General features: G+C 40.1%; 1 protein-coding gene across 1 annotated transcript; it reads left to right on the forward strand.

The window, feature by feature from the left end:
• Window positions 1-7,241: 7,241 nt before the first annotated feature.
• On the forward strand, window positions 7,242-10,639 carry LOC139715612 (uncharacterized; the record flags this gene model as incomplete). The annotated part of the gene is made up of 2 exons (XM_071627171.1): window positions 7,242-7,466; window positions 8,395-10,639. Coding segments are annotated over 2 exons (588 nt in total), but the record flags the coding sequence as incomplete, so codon positions are not given.
• Window positions 10,640-18,437: the final 7,798 nt, after the last annotated feature.

The following is an 18,437-nucleotide window of genomic DNA, read 5'->3' on the forward strand; positions in this document are numbered from 1 at the left end:
GACATTACTGTTACTGTTACTGTTACTCCAGTAAAGAAAATGAGTTTGATAACTGGTGGGTTTGAAGAAAAGAATGCACAGTTCATAAATACATGAAATAGACATTATAGTGATTGCCAGGACCAATATCCTGCCAAAACATGAATATTCTACGAAGAATGTATATAAATTGCATATCGAGCTCCTCGCTGTTTGTCTTCCTCTTTTTCTTTTCTTTTGACTGATGAAACCATTTGGTGCTCAGAGGAAATATAGAGAAGACAGTTGCCTTATCGCCTATCGGAAAGGACATTAAAGAGGTAAAAGAAACGAAGTTACGATGATACTAGAAGACGCAGAGAAGAGCAGCAAGATTGATCAGATTAAGGATAGTACAGAATAGATTATTTGAATACAATTCAAAAAGTGAACGCATAGTGAAACCATAGGTTTGCCTTGACAAATTTTTCTTCGTCTGCGTGTGATGAACACTTCGTAAGGTTATGAAACTATGTGACAAGTTTTCCCTTTTCACTTCATTGGATGTCAATGAAATCTACAATATACACTTGATATTGCAACAACGTCGAGGATTTTGCTTGCCACGTTACGACTCAAGTTTCCGGGTGTACAACCATCATTTGGACATTCACCGTATGTAATATTTTGCCGCCAGATGAAGAAATGCATGATCACTCCGTGTCGTGGCAGAGAGGTAAGCTATCGTTAATAGCGTTCATCAGATATTAAATTTTAACATATAAATTTAAGATCCGGAGCTTGTCGATGGACATGTGAACAAAGACCTTATGGGAAGGGCAAGCATTCTGTCAAGGAAGTGAGGATAATGATATACCGACAAACTCTTCGTGAAAGTGAGGAGAAAGGTAAGTGAAGATAAAGCATGCCTATTATATAATTTCAATAATTGCCTGTGGTCTGTGAAGGCATTAACACTGAAAGTGGTCATGTAAATGAGAAGAAAGGTAGTAGCTCCCGTGTAGTCCCGCTCTCCCTGTTTAACTCTCAATAAGGGAGGGAACGGGTAATGACCCTTGAAGCTCCCGCGTGCTCCCGCATTTTGTAATCACAATACAGGCAAGTTGATTACGACCTTTGTTGCTCCCGCGTTTTCCCGCGCCCCTTCTCTCGATACAGGAGGGGTAATCAGCTTTGAAGTTCCCGCGTAATCCTGCACACCCTACTTTCAATACGGGCGGGATACGAACCTCGTCACTCGTGTAGTCACGCACTCTGGATATCACTTATGAAGTATCAGTTGGGGGAGGGGCACTCTCTACTCTCAATACAGGAGGGGGATACGAGCTATGTCACTCATGCGAAAATGAGAAAGGGATATACCCCGTGCCAGAAAATAATTTTCTATCACACCATGATGCGTTAACTATAGTATATACCATTATCGCTAAGTGATTTAGGCCACTAAAAAAGAGTGGAAAAAAAAAGAAAAAAAATGTAGGCACTTTGTATTATGGTACTGTTAGATCAAAGATTCAGAGCTTGTGAAATTGAAGAAATGCAATTATATCTAATTGAAAAAAGGGATATAGTAAACAAAAATTATATATCACATTTTACTGTATCTATTTGATGATCATGATTTTAAAAATGTTCAGGATATCACTTTTGGTGCAAATGTGTATGTCAGTTGTATCACAAAACATCCAACCATACTCTTTTTTTTTTCAATAAAGCCTAAATTATAAGGAAATATCGCTATTTTTCTCATTAAACCATAACTGTAGAGAAGAAAATGTGAGCAAGAATATTTCATTGCTTATTGTGCAACACAATCTTTTTTTTCGAGAAAAATATGAATGTGAATTTATTGCCAAAGATTGACGAACTTTCCCCAGAAAATGTGTCTCGGAGCAAGTGCATAAATTATAAAAGAAATAGAAAGGCTTTTTGTTATTTCTCTGTTGGTCTACGATGTTTCATCACCTGATTAAAAAAAAAAGGAAATGTAAACGGGCACAAAATAATACGGCAGGGGTACGAGCTTTATAGTAACTCCCGCGTTTCCCGCACAACACGCTCTCAGTACGGGAGGGGTACGAGCTTTGTAACTCCCGCGTTTCCCTCACACCCTGGGGTGGGGTACGATCTTTGTTATCCGAGCTTTGTAACTCCCGCGTATTCCCTCAACTTCTATTGTGCAACACAATTTTTTTTCGAGAAAAGTATGAATGTGAATTTATTGCCAAAGATTGAAGAACTTAACCCAGAAAATGTGTCACAGAGTAAGTGCACAAATTAGAAAAGAAATAGAAAGGCTTTTTGTTATTTTTCTGTTGGTCTACGATGTTTCATCACCAGATTAAAAAAAAAGAAAAGAAACGTAAAACGGGCACAAAATAATACGGCAGGGGTACGAGCTTTAAAGTAACCCCCGCGTTTCCCTCACACCCTGCTCTTAATCCGGGAGGGGTACGATCATTGTTATCCGAGCTTTGTAACTCCCGCGTATTCCCTCAACTTCCTCTGAGCATCACGAGAGGGATGAGAGATTAGTGCTCCCGCGTTTACCGCAGAAGCGCACTCCACTGATGAACCTCCTGTGAACACGGGAGGAGTCGAGATTAAACTTTGTAGCTCCCGCGATTCCCGCGTACGCTCCAGTGAACACGGAAGGCATGCAAGCTTTTGTACCTCCCGCGTATTCCCTCAACTTCCTCTGAGCATCACGAGAGGGATAAAAGATTAGTGCTCCCGCGTTTACCGCACTCCACTGAATAGAGAGCGCAAACTTTGAAATTACCCCGTAATCCCTCCTCTGGTATAGAGTTAACAAGGGAAGGCTGCGAGATTAATGTAACTCAAGGAATAATAGAAAATGGGCTTACTTTGATGCTGATATGCATTTCTCGTACAATCGTTGCTATAGTATATTGAAGTTTCTCAATAATAACCGTAAGGAAGTAGATTGAGCGCAACGCTTGTGATTTTTTTCTTTTTTCTCTTGAATAAAGAAAACACTTGGTGCCCATGCAGACGAAAGATAGAGAAAGATAGTTAGTTTGTTGCTTGCACAAAAGAAAATTACAGAGGTTATAGTAAAAAAGTTGTTGTGATGATACTAATAGGTCTACTGTAATGACAGTAATTAGAAGAAGAAGAACAGAAAAAGATTAGATCAGTAGAGAAAGTGCATAAATTAGAAAAGAAATAGAAAGGCTTTTCGTTATTTTTCTGTTGGTCTACGATGTTTCATCACCTGATTAAAAAAAAAAAGGAAATGTAAACGGGCACAAAATAATACGGCAGGGGTACGAGCTTTAGTAACTACCGCGTTTCCCACACAACACGCTGTCAGTATGGGAGGGGTGCGAGCTTTGTAACTCCCGCGTTTCCCTCACACCCTGCTCTTAATACGGGTGGGGTACGCTCTTTGTTATCCGAGCTTTGTAACTCCCGCGTTTCCCGCACAACACGCTCTCACTATGGGAGGGGTGCGAGCTTTGTAACTCCTGCGTTTCCCTCACACCCTGCTCTTAATACGGGTGGGGTACGCTCTTTGTTATCCGAGCTTTGTAACTCCCGCGTTTCCCGCACAACACGCTCTCACTATGGGAGGGGTGCGAGCTTTGTAACTCCTGCGTTTCCCTCACAACCTGCTCTCAGTACGGGAGGGGTGCGAGTTTTGTAACTCCCGCGTTTCCCTCACACTCCTCCACTTACGGGAGAGATGTGCAACTTCCCCGAGAATGAGTAGCGATTTACGGATACCGTACATGTAGTATAAATTTCTTCACAAGGTTTTCCCCGTACAGGAATATTTGATTGTTTAAAGATGAATCTTTTTTTTTCTTTTTTTTTTCTGGAAAATTACTGCATGGTTCGATGTGAATTTATTGACAAAGATAGAAGAACTCTTCTCAGGAAATGTGTCACGAGGTGAGTGCACGGATTAGAAAAGAAAGGTTTTTTTTTTGTAATTTCTCTGTGAGTCTGCGACGTTTCATCACCTAAACTTCGGGAAATCACGTGCTTGTAACATCGCTTCATTCGTGTTACTGTTGCTTGCTGCTTTGCAGTTTTGTGCAGTGGACTGACAGGAAGGTAGTTAATCGAGTCCCTCCAACCTCGCTACTTAACTTACAGGGCCCTCCGTGCGAGGTACTAGTACGATGTGCTGGCACGTGAAATTAAATTACAATTAGGCAGCTTTCTTCGCGCGCTTTTCTTCTTACTCTGCAAATTGCAACTGTGACTGAGCTGGTTTGTCTGCAAGAACACGCTCGCTGCAACTTAGTGCAAGGATGTACGGTCTGTAGGCCACCAACACACAGCGCAAATCGCACACTCAGCCATGCGAAGCATAGCATTGTTCATACATTGCGTTGATCGTACATCGGGCTTGCGTTGATCGTACATCGGGCTGTTTTGGCGTGTTTCCCACACGATAAATCGCACGCGGTCTCGCTGCGTTGTACTCCCGCTGTATTCCCGCGTATCCCCGCAGGTATGTCGGAAGTGAACACCGATTTATCCACTCGAAGAAGCACGCGGGAATACGCGGGAGTGACACAGGTTACCGTGAGCGCTACTGTATATGTCGCATAAAATGCACATGATCACTCACACACCCACATAACAAGGACTTAATGAGAATCTACAATGTATACACAAACAAGGAAACTGTTGTCATGGCAATGCCTACCCAGTCGTTTGGTAAATATCCCGTCTAGTCTAAGTCTTATTGACCATTTCTCGTAATGTTTCCTCTGAAGGCTGTCTTCATGGCAAATTATATACCTGTCTGCGGGTCACTGTAAAGGGGGGTAGGGGGAGGGATTGCATACGTGACAAGACAAGATATTAACACTATTGATCTGCTTATTTTGGAATAGTGTCACATTGGCATATTTCTACTTGTAATCACACTCTGTATGATTGAAATAACAAGAAAACATGAATCCCACCAATAACAACTCACTAAAGAGAATTTATTGATTGGCATCTTTCAACAAAGGTTTATTCACTGGTTCTTTTTTTTTTAATGGCACTTGCACAAGATCCTCTTGAATGTCAAGGTCTGGTGCAGTAGGACATAGTACGGGTAAAGTGAGGCTAGTGGTGGCGCAAGGCGAGAACTTTTTGGCCTGTCTTTGGGAAACCCCTGGCCAGTCCTTGGGAAACCCCTGTCCGGTCCCAGACCACTCTCGTGACATTGAGCTCCTCAGTCAGAGCAATGAGAAAAGAATGAACACTAGGACTTCGCAGACAGTTTCTCACTCTGTACCATTCCTTTTATTTCCTGCTGTGGTTAACCACATGGCTTCAATAGCCTTGTTTACTGCCCTGTCAAGTTATCATATAGTATATATATGGAACAAAAGACAATGCCTGTTCGGCCAAACACACCCACACAAACTTGCGCACCCACACTTGACAGAGACACTTGATGCAGTATACGTACTCACCCACGTGTGTGTAATATCACAGGGCCAGATGTTTTGTGGTCTACACAAGTTGCGAAAGGCCATGCCGCAATGTAGTAATGCACGGTCTTTCCCCAAAAGGCAGTGTTGTATTTTAGGAAAACAACAATAATTCTCCAAAGAGAGTGTTTGATTATATTTGTTTTTGACCATATGTTGACCACAGATTTGTCTGTGTAAGATTTTGTAGAGTGATCACATTTGCTCGAGGGCAGGAGAAGACTAAAAGATTTAGTGATGATGGGTTTAAAGAAATATTGCACTTCAGTAGCAACAACTTTGTAGTATCTGTTGTTGATATCCAAAGAGCAATTCTTTGTGGTTGGTCAGCTGATAGATCAGTGACTAAGAGGCCTTGGGGACTTTGTCTTATCCAGGACATGGCAGTGGTTCACAGTTTAGTTTTTATCAGTGGCATGTACCTGTGGTTGCAAAATTGTGATAGCATTTTTGGACATAAACAAGCTTTGAATTGATTCTTTGATGGTTATAATTTGTAATGAAAAGGTGGGGGAGATAAGAGAATTGTAATGTGTCTCCGTGAAATTTGTCCTACTAATTGCCTGATATTTGTCATAGTCTGGTGATTTAGGCTAGAGAACGCAGACAGGCTGTCGTGAAAGGGCGGAGGTTGCAGGGTGTCATCGAGGTCGATAAGAGGGCCAAAGTAGAGCCCTGACAACCTCTCATAATTTTGTTTTTTTAAAAAGGGCAGAAACCGTGACGGTTATCAAAACTTCCTGTGGTACTTCCTGTGAGCCATGCCAATTTTTGTGATATTTTTTGTTGTTGAAATGTTTCCTCCAATCTTAATATCACTCAAATATTTGCCCCCTTCAAAATTGCCCATAAATGTTATTAGTTGAGCGCCTATCCCTTTAATGAAGTGTGCATTTGGAGGGGTTCAGTTCTGCAAGAGAAGTCAGTGCTTCCAAAATGTGTTTCTTAATATCTTTAGAGTTACAGAGAGTTCAGGCAGTGAAATAAGGCTCCCCACCTCTGACCACAAACCGCAAGCAACATTCCTTACAAAAGTTTCCTTTGCCCGTCAGTCAAACATGCAACTGTTCATACATGTACCTGCAAGACAAAGTACATACTTGGTACATAATTTCACACATGATGGCAGGAGTGAATAAAAGGTCAAACCAAGCATCCCACCTCCTCAGCGGTGCTATACATGGCAAACAGCCAAGACTAAAAATGTGCATACTGAATAGAAAACACCTCTGGACTCATGTGATTTTTATGAAGGGTGTTTGCAAAGTAAAAAACAAAGAAGCAAAACAATGGTTTTAGTTAGACAACAGACTTACAAAAGTAATTTTATTGGCATTCCGTGACACATGTTTTAAACTACAATCTGTATGTTGATGAATGAGTTCTGATTTTCGTTTGATATCCTTTTCTGTGAATGACATGCTGAATGTTGTTCATAGTTTACTGGAACATGGAGAGCACTAGAGAATATCCTTTTCTTTACCAGCTCGGGGTAACAAAACTGATGAGATTGTATCTTAAAATACCTGTAATGATTAGAAGTCTTGCTGGTCCTCACCATTACAGCGATTTCATGAACGATGGCTGTACCTGTACCAAGAGGGGCCAGTACTGTGGTATGAAATACATGATTGTTGGTTATCTATTGTCATCATTATAATGGATGGTTTCTACTGCTGATGCCAAAGATGTCCCATCTGAGTGCTACATATTTTCTTTGACAAGAACTCACATAACTGTGTTTTAATGATACCATCTTCTTTTCTTCCCCACCCTCTCCCCATTTTCTCACCATAGGACCTGGTCAAAAGCCACCTGCTCTTCGCCGTTAGGGAGGAGGTAGAGGTGCTCAAGGAACAGATCAAGATCCTGGAGGCCAAGAACGAGCTCCTGCAGGAGGAGAATAGCGCCCTCAAGAAGCGGTTGACGCAGACAAGCACTGCGCCCGCCAACATGGCCATGGCCCCTCCCCCGCAGTCGTCCCACCAACACCAGGGCATGCCCATGCAGCAGCCCAACCAGGTAAAGAGCCTTGCCCCCATCCCATCCATCCCATCCCCACCCTCTCCCCTTCACCCCTCCTCCACCCCTTTCATCCAACCTGCTTACCCCTCCTTCCATTCTCATCTCTCAGCCCCTCATTCATGATCTCCTCCTTATTCTCCTCCTCCATTTCTTTCTACTCCTGCTCCGACCACAATTTCTCCCCTTCTTTTCAGCTACAGGCATTTTTGCTGTTTTTGATACTGTTGCCTTTGACTATTTGATGGGCATACATGAAATTTTGGGTATGATTATGATTTGTGTACTGTATTCGTGAATTTTGGATGATTTAATTTGCTCACAATGGGGCTTGATTGATGAGATAAACTGTGTTGAAGTGGCATTGATATTTTGGGAAGCAAATGGCTGCTGTACTTTACCAAGTCCGTGGGAGAGTCATGTCCCAGTTTTACATGACTGGTGCTGCCTCCATACACTAACTGGATTTTGAAAGCCAGGAAATTGAACAATCTGTGACAGAACCGTCCATTCTAGGTGCCATTGTGGTCTGTTTTTAGAGCTATCCAAACACTCCCCAGGTTCTCGTGTTTTCATAGTGCAATAACAGTTGACATGGTAAATATCAGTGGTAGTCATTGGCCCCCGCTGCAGAATCACATGTACTCTGCCTGGGAGTTTAAAATGGCGGATAGATGAGAGAGGTACTGAAATGTAAAGGGTAATGGGGGATGAGGTAACTGTATTTTTAAACTATTATCAGATGGTCAATTCATTAAGTTGCATGTGATCATGATGAAGGGAGCCATAACGGATGAAAACCATGAGGCTGGCTGTTTTTCAGACCTTCAGACAGGCTATTGAAAGTAGTCCTGGTTTCCTGTGTCTTGATGATAACCCAATTAATCCTCTCTGTGTGCGTTTCCTTTCTACCTTGTTGTTTTCCCAGGAGCCACAGCCGTACCCGAGCATGCCAAACCAGATGGGACAGGCCAGCCTAGGTCAAGCCCAGATGGGTCAAGCCATGTCGGACCACGCAGCCTACCCCCAGCATCCCCGAACAACTCAGCAGACGCACAGCGCCCCCAACCCCGGCGGGCTCCCCGAGCCTGCCGCCCAGTACACGCCGCAGACGAGCGTGGAGTCACAGGGCCAGTACCACGTGCATTCGCAGAGACACATACAGACAGGGCAGGCACCTCAGCAGGGCTTACAGCAAGGCATCCAGGATATGACGCAATACTCGCAGGTCGCTGGCAGCGTTGCCACGGCGCCGCCCCAGTCCCAGGGACAGTACCATCCGAACCACTGACGTGGATGGCGAAGGACTCCCTCTCTGCCCCCTACTCGGCTTCTGTGCGGCACGGCGGCCTGTAGCTGCAAGCGGTTGCCACGCGCACAACACGTTTCTGTAGAGCAACGGTTTCCCCCTCGCTCTCTTTGCCAACCATTTGATCATTGCATTCCAGCTCCTCAAGCCTGCTTTTGTCATCTGTCGCCAACGCAAACCCCGAAAAACCCACCTACGACGATTCAATGCCAGTAGCCAGCATCGGGCAACGAGTTTTATGTTCCATCGGACACTTCATATAAATGGAATAACTGTGCAAATCTCAATGGCATATAGGTGTGGCGAACAGTATCTGAATTCTCGCTTCATATTGTTATATATAAATATATTTACTCTGCAAGAGAGTGGAGGAGATTGAGTGATAAAGATGATGATAAAATGTTGTTATTCCGTCACATTGCCAGCTAACTGGGAAGGTGATGGTTCATTGTTCACAGCAATAGCGTGTATATAGTCTTGAAAACTCGGCAAGCATGAAATAAGCTTCATCATTGTTTTTTGTCTGTTTCTCTTCGATTTTGTGAGATTTCACTGTGATCGATGCGTCGGGTCAGTGACCAGACGTCCTTGTGGTGTTGCACGTTCGTGTGAACGTTGTTTTTGCGTTCGGCTGAGATATAGCCCATATGTGCCTATAACACGTATTTTGCATAATGTGTACTTGTAGCTAAGAAGTTAATGACGTGACCATCCATCTAGACCTGCGGGAGAATTAAGTAAGAGAGCAGAAATTAAAACATTGTACACAGTAAACAAAAAAAAAAGTTCCAACTGGAAAGGGAATAGAATACACATAATTCACAGACTACAATAAGAAGGTTATCGTTGTGATTGAGTTTCAGTCATGTCGTCAACTTCTACGAGTTGCCGTTGAGAGGAATAGGTAAAGGCCCCACGTGACCTCTTGAGAAACGCTGAACTTTGAAGAAACCATTGCAGGCCACACAGACCAAAGATAAGATCTGACATGCTTTCTGATGCCTTGTGTCGGTGACGACGCCGACAGTAATGTCACAAATGTGGTCCGACGATTTGAAAGCAGAAATGACTTCATCGACTATTCTGTGTTTATTTATTTGTACGCATAAACTAAGCATGAACTTTGTACATTCTGTTCAGTCATTTTTTTTTCTAATGGTGACTATGTATTTGAACGGAGGAGAAGAGAATTATTTGTGCCTGTCACATTTATTTGTTTTTGTCTCGTTATGTCTCTAATATGGTGCTTCATTGACTTAAATACTCTTTGCAGATGTCTCTATTTTCACTCCAGTGTATGTTCTCGTGGTTTATTATGGCATAAAGTAATGCAAAGAGCGAAGTTGGTCCTCAACTGCCATATTGCCTGCCTTAAAGTCAAGCATAGAAAAAAAAAACCAACCACTGAGGGGATTTAGACTGTCAAGCAGCTTTATGACTGGGAAAGAAAATTTGCTAGGACCTTTGTTTAGGTTCACTTCTAGTTTCAGTCACCCATATAACTTCAGTGTAAGTGGATATTTACTTCACTTGCATCTAGGACTTGGGCAGTGTTTTGCTGTCCTTAATTTCCCGAGTTGCTCCTCCTTCAATAGAAAGACAGGAATGTAATCTTAGCTTTTTCCTCTCTTTTTTTTTTCCAGTGCTTACTGTTGCCTTACCCACGCTCATGATTTCATGTAGACATAAAGACTACTTTAGTTTGTAAAGGCAGTGTAATGTCATATTATTTGTTTCAAATTCCCAGCCATCAGAGTGAGGTGTCCAGCTCCTCCTTGGCCTAGCATTACAAAGAATCTTTATCAGTCCAGCCAGTTTCACTGTGTGGGTATAGACAGCCTAAGAGGTTATATATAATCTGAGGCTGCCTGTCCCAACCTACAAAAAGAACCCTTTGGATGAGTCTCATTATCTTTAAGATCAATTGTTAATGTGTACATTGACAGGAACGACAACGATAGCTATGATTGTTACTTTTCTCTGCAGTCATGTGACATTGATAAAGGCTCTGTCTACCTGAAACAATCTCTGAGTATATACCCATTGTCTTGCAAGCCACTGTTACCCGTGAGCCTCGTGAGAGACAGCATTGGAATCATTGATGTTATTATATAAACAACGAATGTTATACAGCAAATGATCGTAGCAACTTGGCACGCTGCATATTCCATGGTTTAGTATGAAGTATCTGCAGTATGTAAGCACACATACACTTTGCTGAGTAAATGCTTTTGTGTCATGTATGGAGTAAACCTGGACTTCTGGTAATAACATCTTATAGCGTTTGCCAATACCATCTTATAGTGTTTCCAAAAGTCGCAGTCTCCCAGTTTATACTGTATCAAACATCCCTGCAAGATAGTCTTGAGAAAAACAAATAAAAAACAAAAAACATACGAGGACAAAAAAAAGAAGAAATCTCCACCCCCCCCCCCCCCCCCCCTCAAGGCTTAAGGAGTTAAGGGCCTTATCTTAGCGTGGAGTTATCCTTACTTTGAACTGTGCAGTATTTGCAAGACCTAAATGCTAAGTTTGGGTTCACTACAAAATTGTGCTATATTTTCGTTATGTTTTGTGCATATGAGAGTGTCATGGTGATTCTGATATTTTGATGGCAGTTTTCTTAACATGTTTTTTTTTTTTTTTTCTAATGGCAATTATTCCTATAGTTTGCTCTCGAAGAAATATTCTTTTCCAAATGTTGAACGAAACTTGTCATGCTAATCGTACATGTAAATGTTTATGCTTAGAAATTAAGTACTGTCATTTAGATATTTACAATTGTATGTGTAAAGATGCAAATGTTAAATCCGCATGTTGAATGATCCCGGCGTGAAGTGCCAACTAAATTTCATTTTGTTCTTCATTGTGCTCAAAAAGCAAAATATTGTATTAAGATTTGAAGTATCTTGAATTAAAAAGAAAAAGCTTAGAGGGTAAGGTTCAATAGCAGTATCCCTGCTGTGCAGTCAAAAAAAGAAGAAGATTTTTGTTTCTTGGTTTGGGCTTCACACAAAAATGATTCTCGATTATCGTATTTGTGAAAAGTTCTGGAAGTTACAAGACACAAAGAATAAAATGGAGCTGCTTGATTTGGGTTCTACAGCTCTCTTTGCTGAAAACAGGTTCACGCCTTTCCTCCTCCCCCTCTTTTTATGCCTCTTTTTTTTTAAAAACTTAGGTAGTGATGATAAAAGTGTGATTCTCCCGCACGTTTTGGTCAGTCCCATCTTTGCTATTAAGAGTTCCAGTTCTACAAATTTGCAGAGGTGTTTGCCTTACATAGCCAGGAACTACACATTCACTTCCTCCCCAACCTTTTAAGTATCCCGTCCACGACATTTGCAGAGTGTGATGCACAACAGTATGGCATATCTCTGTTTTGGGGAGGTTTTCCCCCCCCCCCCCCCCCACAGCAATATGTTGTGAATATTAAAGGGGCACATTGCTTCTGTATGTCTTTATGGGCAGCTCGGAGTTTGTGCGTGCTCTGTGTATGATGATACATGATGTACTTTTTTTTTTTGTAATGGAGGACATGTGATTATGTGCAATTCTGTTTACTTGAGTTCTGCACAATTGGGCCATTCTGCGATATCGAATTGGGTTTAAATGATTTACTTTCTTCTTACAATGTTCATTGCTTCCAGCGTGTGTATGACTTTATAAGAGTAGGAGAGAGAGAGAGTAAGAGTGAGAGACACTTGTATGGCATGTGTATGGCATGATATGTTTTAAAAGAAATTATTAAGATGTTTAATGATGCGCAGTTGTGTAAAGCAAGTATTAATAATGACTATGATCTTTTTTCGTTTTTTTCAATTGTTTCCTTCTGTGGATTCAGTAAAACATGATTGATACGTCGTAACAATTGTGGACAATTCGTGCGATGGCTCATGATGGAAAGATAGATATCAAGAAATGTTCTGTTGTAGTCGCCGAGCTAGCATTGTTCATCATTCTCTGTAGAAGTAGCTGATAGTATGTACCAACATGTGCTGCACCCTGTTTTGTTTACTATTCGTTGATGGTTTGAAGAAAGTGATCCTTACGTCTGTGCCAACTGCAATGTGCGGGATCCAAAGTTCGGGGGAACACAAATTCTAATTTGCTCTTGCAGTTCATTGAGATTTGCCTCTAGTCTTCGGAGTATTTGCAATTAGTTTGATAACAAGACAGTCATCATGAATTTCGTGCTCCGTGCAGGTTTTTCTAGACCCACATCTTTGGATTAACATCGCTGACTTCTTTCTTCTTTTCTTTTTGTTCAAATGACAATGAATTTCTCGTATGCTTAATTGCCTTGTTTCTTGATAGGAATGGGTTTTGATTGTTGAAGGAATTGTCTTTTTCAGGTCATGTTCACAGCTTGGTAGGGTGGTTCATTGCCCCAGGCAACAAGCCTGGAGCTATAAGAACGGTGACACTGGCTCCCTATGTCAGTGCCCGAATCATATATGTTGTGTTTAATGTAATCCTGTATTAAGTCAAAGGAGTGGTACCAACTCCAAGCCAACACACTCTCTTAGCAGTATATACTCGAATATAAAGATTGCTCTCTGAATATTGGACACAGTGTGACGCATTTAATCACGCAGATATATCTGTAGCATTTGTAGCCGTACGAGAAAGCCATTTAGCCAACATTGTCAGCAATATTGTAGTCTCTAACCCACAGGATGTGATTAGCGTACATCACACAAGTTGGAAGATTGCCCTACTGTGTTCATGAAATCCTTATATTACACCACGAAAGAGTTTTTGTAATTTGTTTTTCAGAAGAGGGTAGCATTTGACAGTTCTACCATAATGGGTTTAATGTGACAGGGCATTACACCGGTCACCGTGAACAGCATGCACGTCAGTTGTTAGACAAGGGTGGTATTCTCATAAACATCGAGTAGGAAAGTATGTATGTTGCACATCATTCAAATAGCTAATTAACCATTCTAACCTGTGTAATTCTGTCCACATATAATGATATGATACATGCTATGTACAAGTCAACAGATATCCATACTTTGCCGTGTACTAAGAAACCAGTGATAATTCTGTAGGTATAGAATGAAGGAGTATACGTACACAGTCATAGGAATAGAGGACGCACATTGTCCCCCTCCGGAAGAGAAAGAACACACTAATTATTCGGTGGTCCAGAGTTCTACAAAAGCATGAAAAGTATGCCAGATCTTGGGCGTTGAACCTGTGACCTGCCGTGCTAGGACCTTCACTCCTTTCTGTCGTATTAACACCCGCCTTCACACCTGCAGAGTTTGCTGCCGTGAATATAAATAGTATCATATCATCATGAGATATATAAATATATATATATGAAAAATTATACTCGCACTCTGTGTGTCCTGGAAAGAGGACAACTCGTATCTAACATGCGTAGTATCGGCGTGCACGCCAACTGGTGGTATCTCACACTTCCACACTTGTAGCACGGGCAGGTTTTAGCACGGTAAACCAATCACCCACAGTGTCACATGTTGTAGTACACGCCTGCACTTGCAGCACCCAACTTGTACAACAATCAGTTAGCGACAGGTCCCATGGGTATCATCATAGTTGAGAGTAGTTTAGCACTTGTCGTGAACCCACTTGAACGAACTGCAAATCGTTACGATAATGAAGGTGAGGAGAAAAAAAAAAACGAAGAGAAAAGATCCTTCAGAGAAAGAGTATTTCACAACTGTAAAAGTGTTCTACTGACTTTGTTGCAGTATCGTTTATATTATGTGTAGAGAAACTATGTTGTGACTGTGATAGAGAGCTTAAAGGGGAGGTTTGGAATGCATTATGAGTTATTGAGATGACAAATGACAAACTGTGTGTGAGACATGTTTAAAAACAACAAAAAAACGTTGAAAAAAAAAATCTTGATTTGAATCTTATGGGGTATACAGTACTGCATATAAACATACGTAAATAAAGATCACATTGCATCCTCAGATACGAGCAGCTGTTTCTGGCATCATTCAGTGTGTGATTTCATTGTCTGTTCATGCGTTTGGTTGTTTGCAGTTTGTCTTTGTGTTTGCAGATTGATTATGAGCTGTTGTTGGTACAGTTGTAAGACGTTTCTTAAAGGCATTATTTGCCATTTCCAGACGAAGCAAAAACCCAGCTTTAGTGCTTCAAAATACTTCGAACATGTATGAAAGGGATAGAAACAACCAATGTAAACATTTTAATCTTTGTAATCAATGTGAAGTATTAAATATACAAAATGTGAAGTATTAAATATACAAAATGTGAAGTATTAAATATACAAAATGTGAACAATAGTTATGATAAAATTGTTTCTTGAATATATTGTCAACAGTTTCGGTTTAGTGAGAAAAATAGTGATAGCTCCGTATAGTTTAGGCTTTATTGCAAAATTTTTATAAGGTAGGATGTTTTGTGATACAACTGACCTACATGTACATGTATACACCAAATGTGATAACTCAGAACATTTTTAAAATCACTGCTTCCAATGGTAAACAGTAAATTCATTTTTTCTTCTTCCCCTGATTCCATTGTCAATATATAGCATTTAAACAAAAGTGCTTTTGTGGTGCAGATACAACGGGTTTTCTTTGTGGAGTTGTGTGATGATTGGAAAGAAATGTTTTGGTGTCTGTAAACGTATGTCAAAGTCACTGTGTGTGGGAAAGGCCAGCAGCATGGTAGAAGTTGTTAAGAGCAGGAAAGCACACTTTCACTGAAACACAGTGTACAAAATTTTGCCGTTCTGATCACAGTTGACGAAAAAATATCAAAGCGAACATATCCCCAAAAATTGTTTTCCAGTAAAGTTTGCATAGTCAACAAATTTGGCATAAGTCACTCTTTCGTGAGTATCATAGATGAAGTTGTCCTCCTTTTAAAATCTTTTGAGTGAGTCGACACATACTTAGTTTTGTAGCCTTGTCAACATGATTTAATAATCTCCCCCAACAAAAAAACAACAACAACAACAACAACAACACATAAAATAGGCCTGAATTACCTTGAAAAGCACTTTTATTTGGTTTGAAAAACAAAAGAAAGAAAGAAAGCAGATGTTCAATGCCTTTAATAAGGCAGGTATCTTTGTTATGGTTTAAAAAGAAAAAGAAAAACATTAACTTGCTTCAATATAATAATTATCGTTGCCTGCCTGGCAGAAGGACCCAAGCATGACATTTTTACCCCAAATTGAATTTTGCTTTGTGATATACAGGTAATGCAGAACAGATTGGGAAGCTCTTTCATGCGATGTAACAATCATTGTGTGTGTGTGTGTGTGTGTGTGTGTGTGTGTGTGTGTGTGTGTGTGTGTGTGTGTGTGTGTTTGTGTGTATGTGTTTTTTTTTGTGTGTGTGTGTGTGTGTGTTTTATTTATTTTTTTTTCAGCTTGCAAGCTTTAGGGCCATTCTACCAGGCAGGCGTTGATATATGGATATATATCTCTCAAATGTCAAAACAGATTTATAAATGAGTGTTGTTTCATGATGTGGTCTGTGGTCACACAAGACAGTGAAAGTTCCAGTCTAAACATCAACACTTCACAATGATGTTGATCTTTCTTGGTTTCTTTGGTCTCTCTTTCTCTCCAAATGAATTTTCATCATTCCTGTCTTTGAATTTATCAAAAGCGTGGAGTCAAAGGAAATGTGAACATCCTTAGACAGTGTATCTGAAGGTAGGCAAGTCAGTTCCATATGTTTTACACCCATTATAAAGTTCTCTCCAACATAGCAAATGTTTCTCATAGACTATCTGGCTAAAAATGGTGTTTTATATACCATGTTAAAGGTAATCTAATCAGCTATCAACCTATTACGTCAATGAAAAGGTTAACGTTGCTCATTAGTGAACACATTCGTTTTTCTCTTCCAAGGCGCAAAAGTAAAAATTGCAAAATGGACAAGTTGCTATTCAAGCATATTTGCTCATCCACATAATAATGAGAACAAAAGACAAATTCAACACAATAGAAATGCAAATTAATTTGCAAAAATCAACCTTTGATATCTATAATGTCTCTGTAACCCTCCAAAGATAAAGAAAGGCAAAAAAAAATGGAGGAAAATGAAGAATCGTCTCTTAAATCCGCAGTCAAAAGACGTAAGAGAAAACATTATGGTAACAAAGACAGTTGTATTAAAATGTTATTCCAAATTAAGAAGATTTGAAATAATACTTGGTTCTTGAATTTGTCTCATGCATTCTTCAATTCCTTGATTAAAGGTAAAATGAAAAAAATTATGTCGATATTATCACCTTTACGGCTTACTCCCTATGTTATTTACAGTTTGAATTGATGGAAAATGATTTTGTTCCACCTTCAGTTTCCCCACTATGTTTTTGTTTTGAATACAAAGGGAAACAAGGGAACAGAAACTTATTTCTGCAGTTTCATTCATATCTCTCATTGCGTTAATTTGGTCTTTCGTTATCATTGCTATCTTGGAGGGCATTTGGAAATGAATTTCAATATGTCCAATTCTGCAATTTTTACTTTTCTGCCTTGGAGGACAAAAACGAATGTATTCACTCATGCATAAAATTTCTCTTTGTATAAACCTACCAGGTTGATAGCCAATTAAAGAATCTTTGATATGGTATATGACACATTGATTTTTATCAAAATCTTCTATGAAAAATATTAACTGGAAAATGTGTTTACTTTCTTTTTTTGCTTTTGCTGAGTGTATATATATATATATATATATAGGGCTTACCTTCTATGTATATCATATATATGTGACCCGCTACAACAAAATGATCCTAAAGTCGGGAGAGGTTGATTATTTGAAAATTGCATGATATGATCCCCTAATCTTTCTGCTTTAAATTGATATATAACACATTTTATAAAAAGAATCGGCTGCGGAGATATCGATGTTTAAAAGAGAGCATGTCGAGACGTCTGGAAAATCACTCTTTCGAGAAAAGCGCCCTAAAAGTCTTCCTTTCGAAGCAATCGCGATCAAGGGACACGCAAGTCAGTTTTCACCTCTGGACAATAGAAGGTAAGCCCTAGCAACCCCCGAAGAGTTCATTCAAGCACATCAGCGTCGGCTGTCTCCTCATCAACCAATCAGTGACCAGGATGTGAGAAATGGCTGAGCATAGCGCACCCCGCCCGCACGCACCAGTCGACTGGGCAGTGTGCGAGCTTCACGCTTCGGTTAGCAGCAAGCAGCAAACTGACCAATGAGATCACTCTGGTCATTGTTAGGGCGGAGCCTATCTGTGGCGCTCAATCCAAATTTTCGAACCAGTTTCTGCTTCGTTGAAACGCCAAAAAACATGGCTCAGAAAAACGCTATTTTTTTATCTTTCCTTTTATCATTTTGCTTCAAAATTTCGACAGATGATAGAAGACATGTTAGACTCCAATAATATACCAAAATCAGAAAATCGTAAGTTTTGACCAATTTTAATGCTCTGACTTCAAACTCGATTTTCACGGCTTCGACCGTGCGCGACTTTAGGACCTTTTTGTTGTAGCGGGTCACATATATATATATATATATATATATATATATATATATACACATATATATATATATATATATATACATATATATATATATATATATATATATATATATATATATGTATATATATATATACATATATATACATATACATACATACATACATATATACATATTATATAT

Source organism: Diadema antillarum, unplaced genomic scaffold (genome assembly GCF_040938485.1).
Source record: "Diadema antillarum isolate AM-2024a unplaced genomic scaffold, OU_Dant_1.0 scf00000052, whole genome shotgun sequence".
In the NCBI taxonomy this organism is placed as follows: domain Eukaryota; kingdom Metazoa; phylum Echinodermata; class Echinoidea; order Diadematoida; family Diadematidae; genus Diadema; species Diadema antillarum.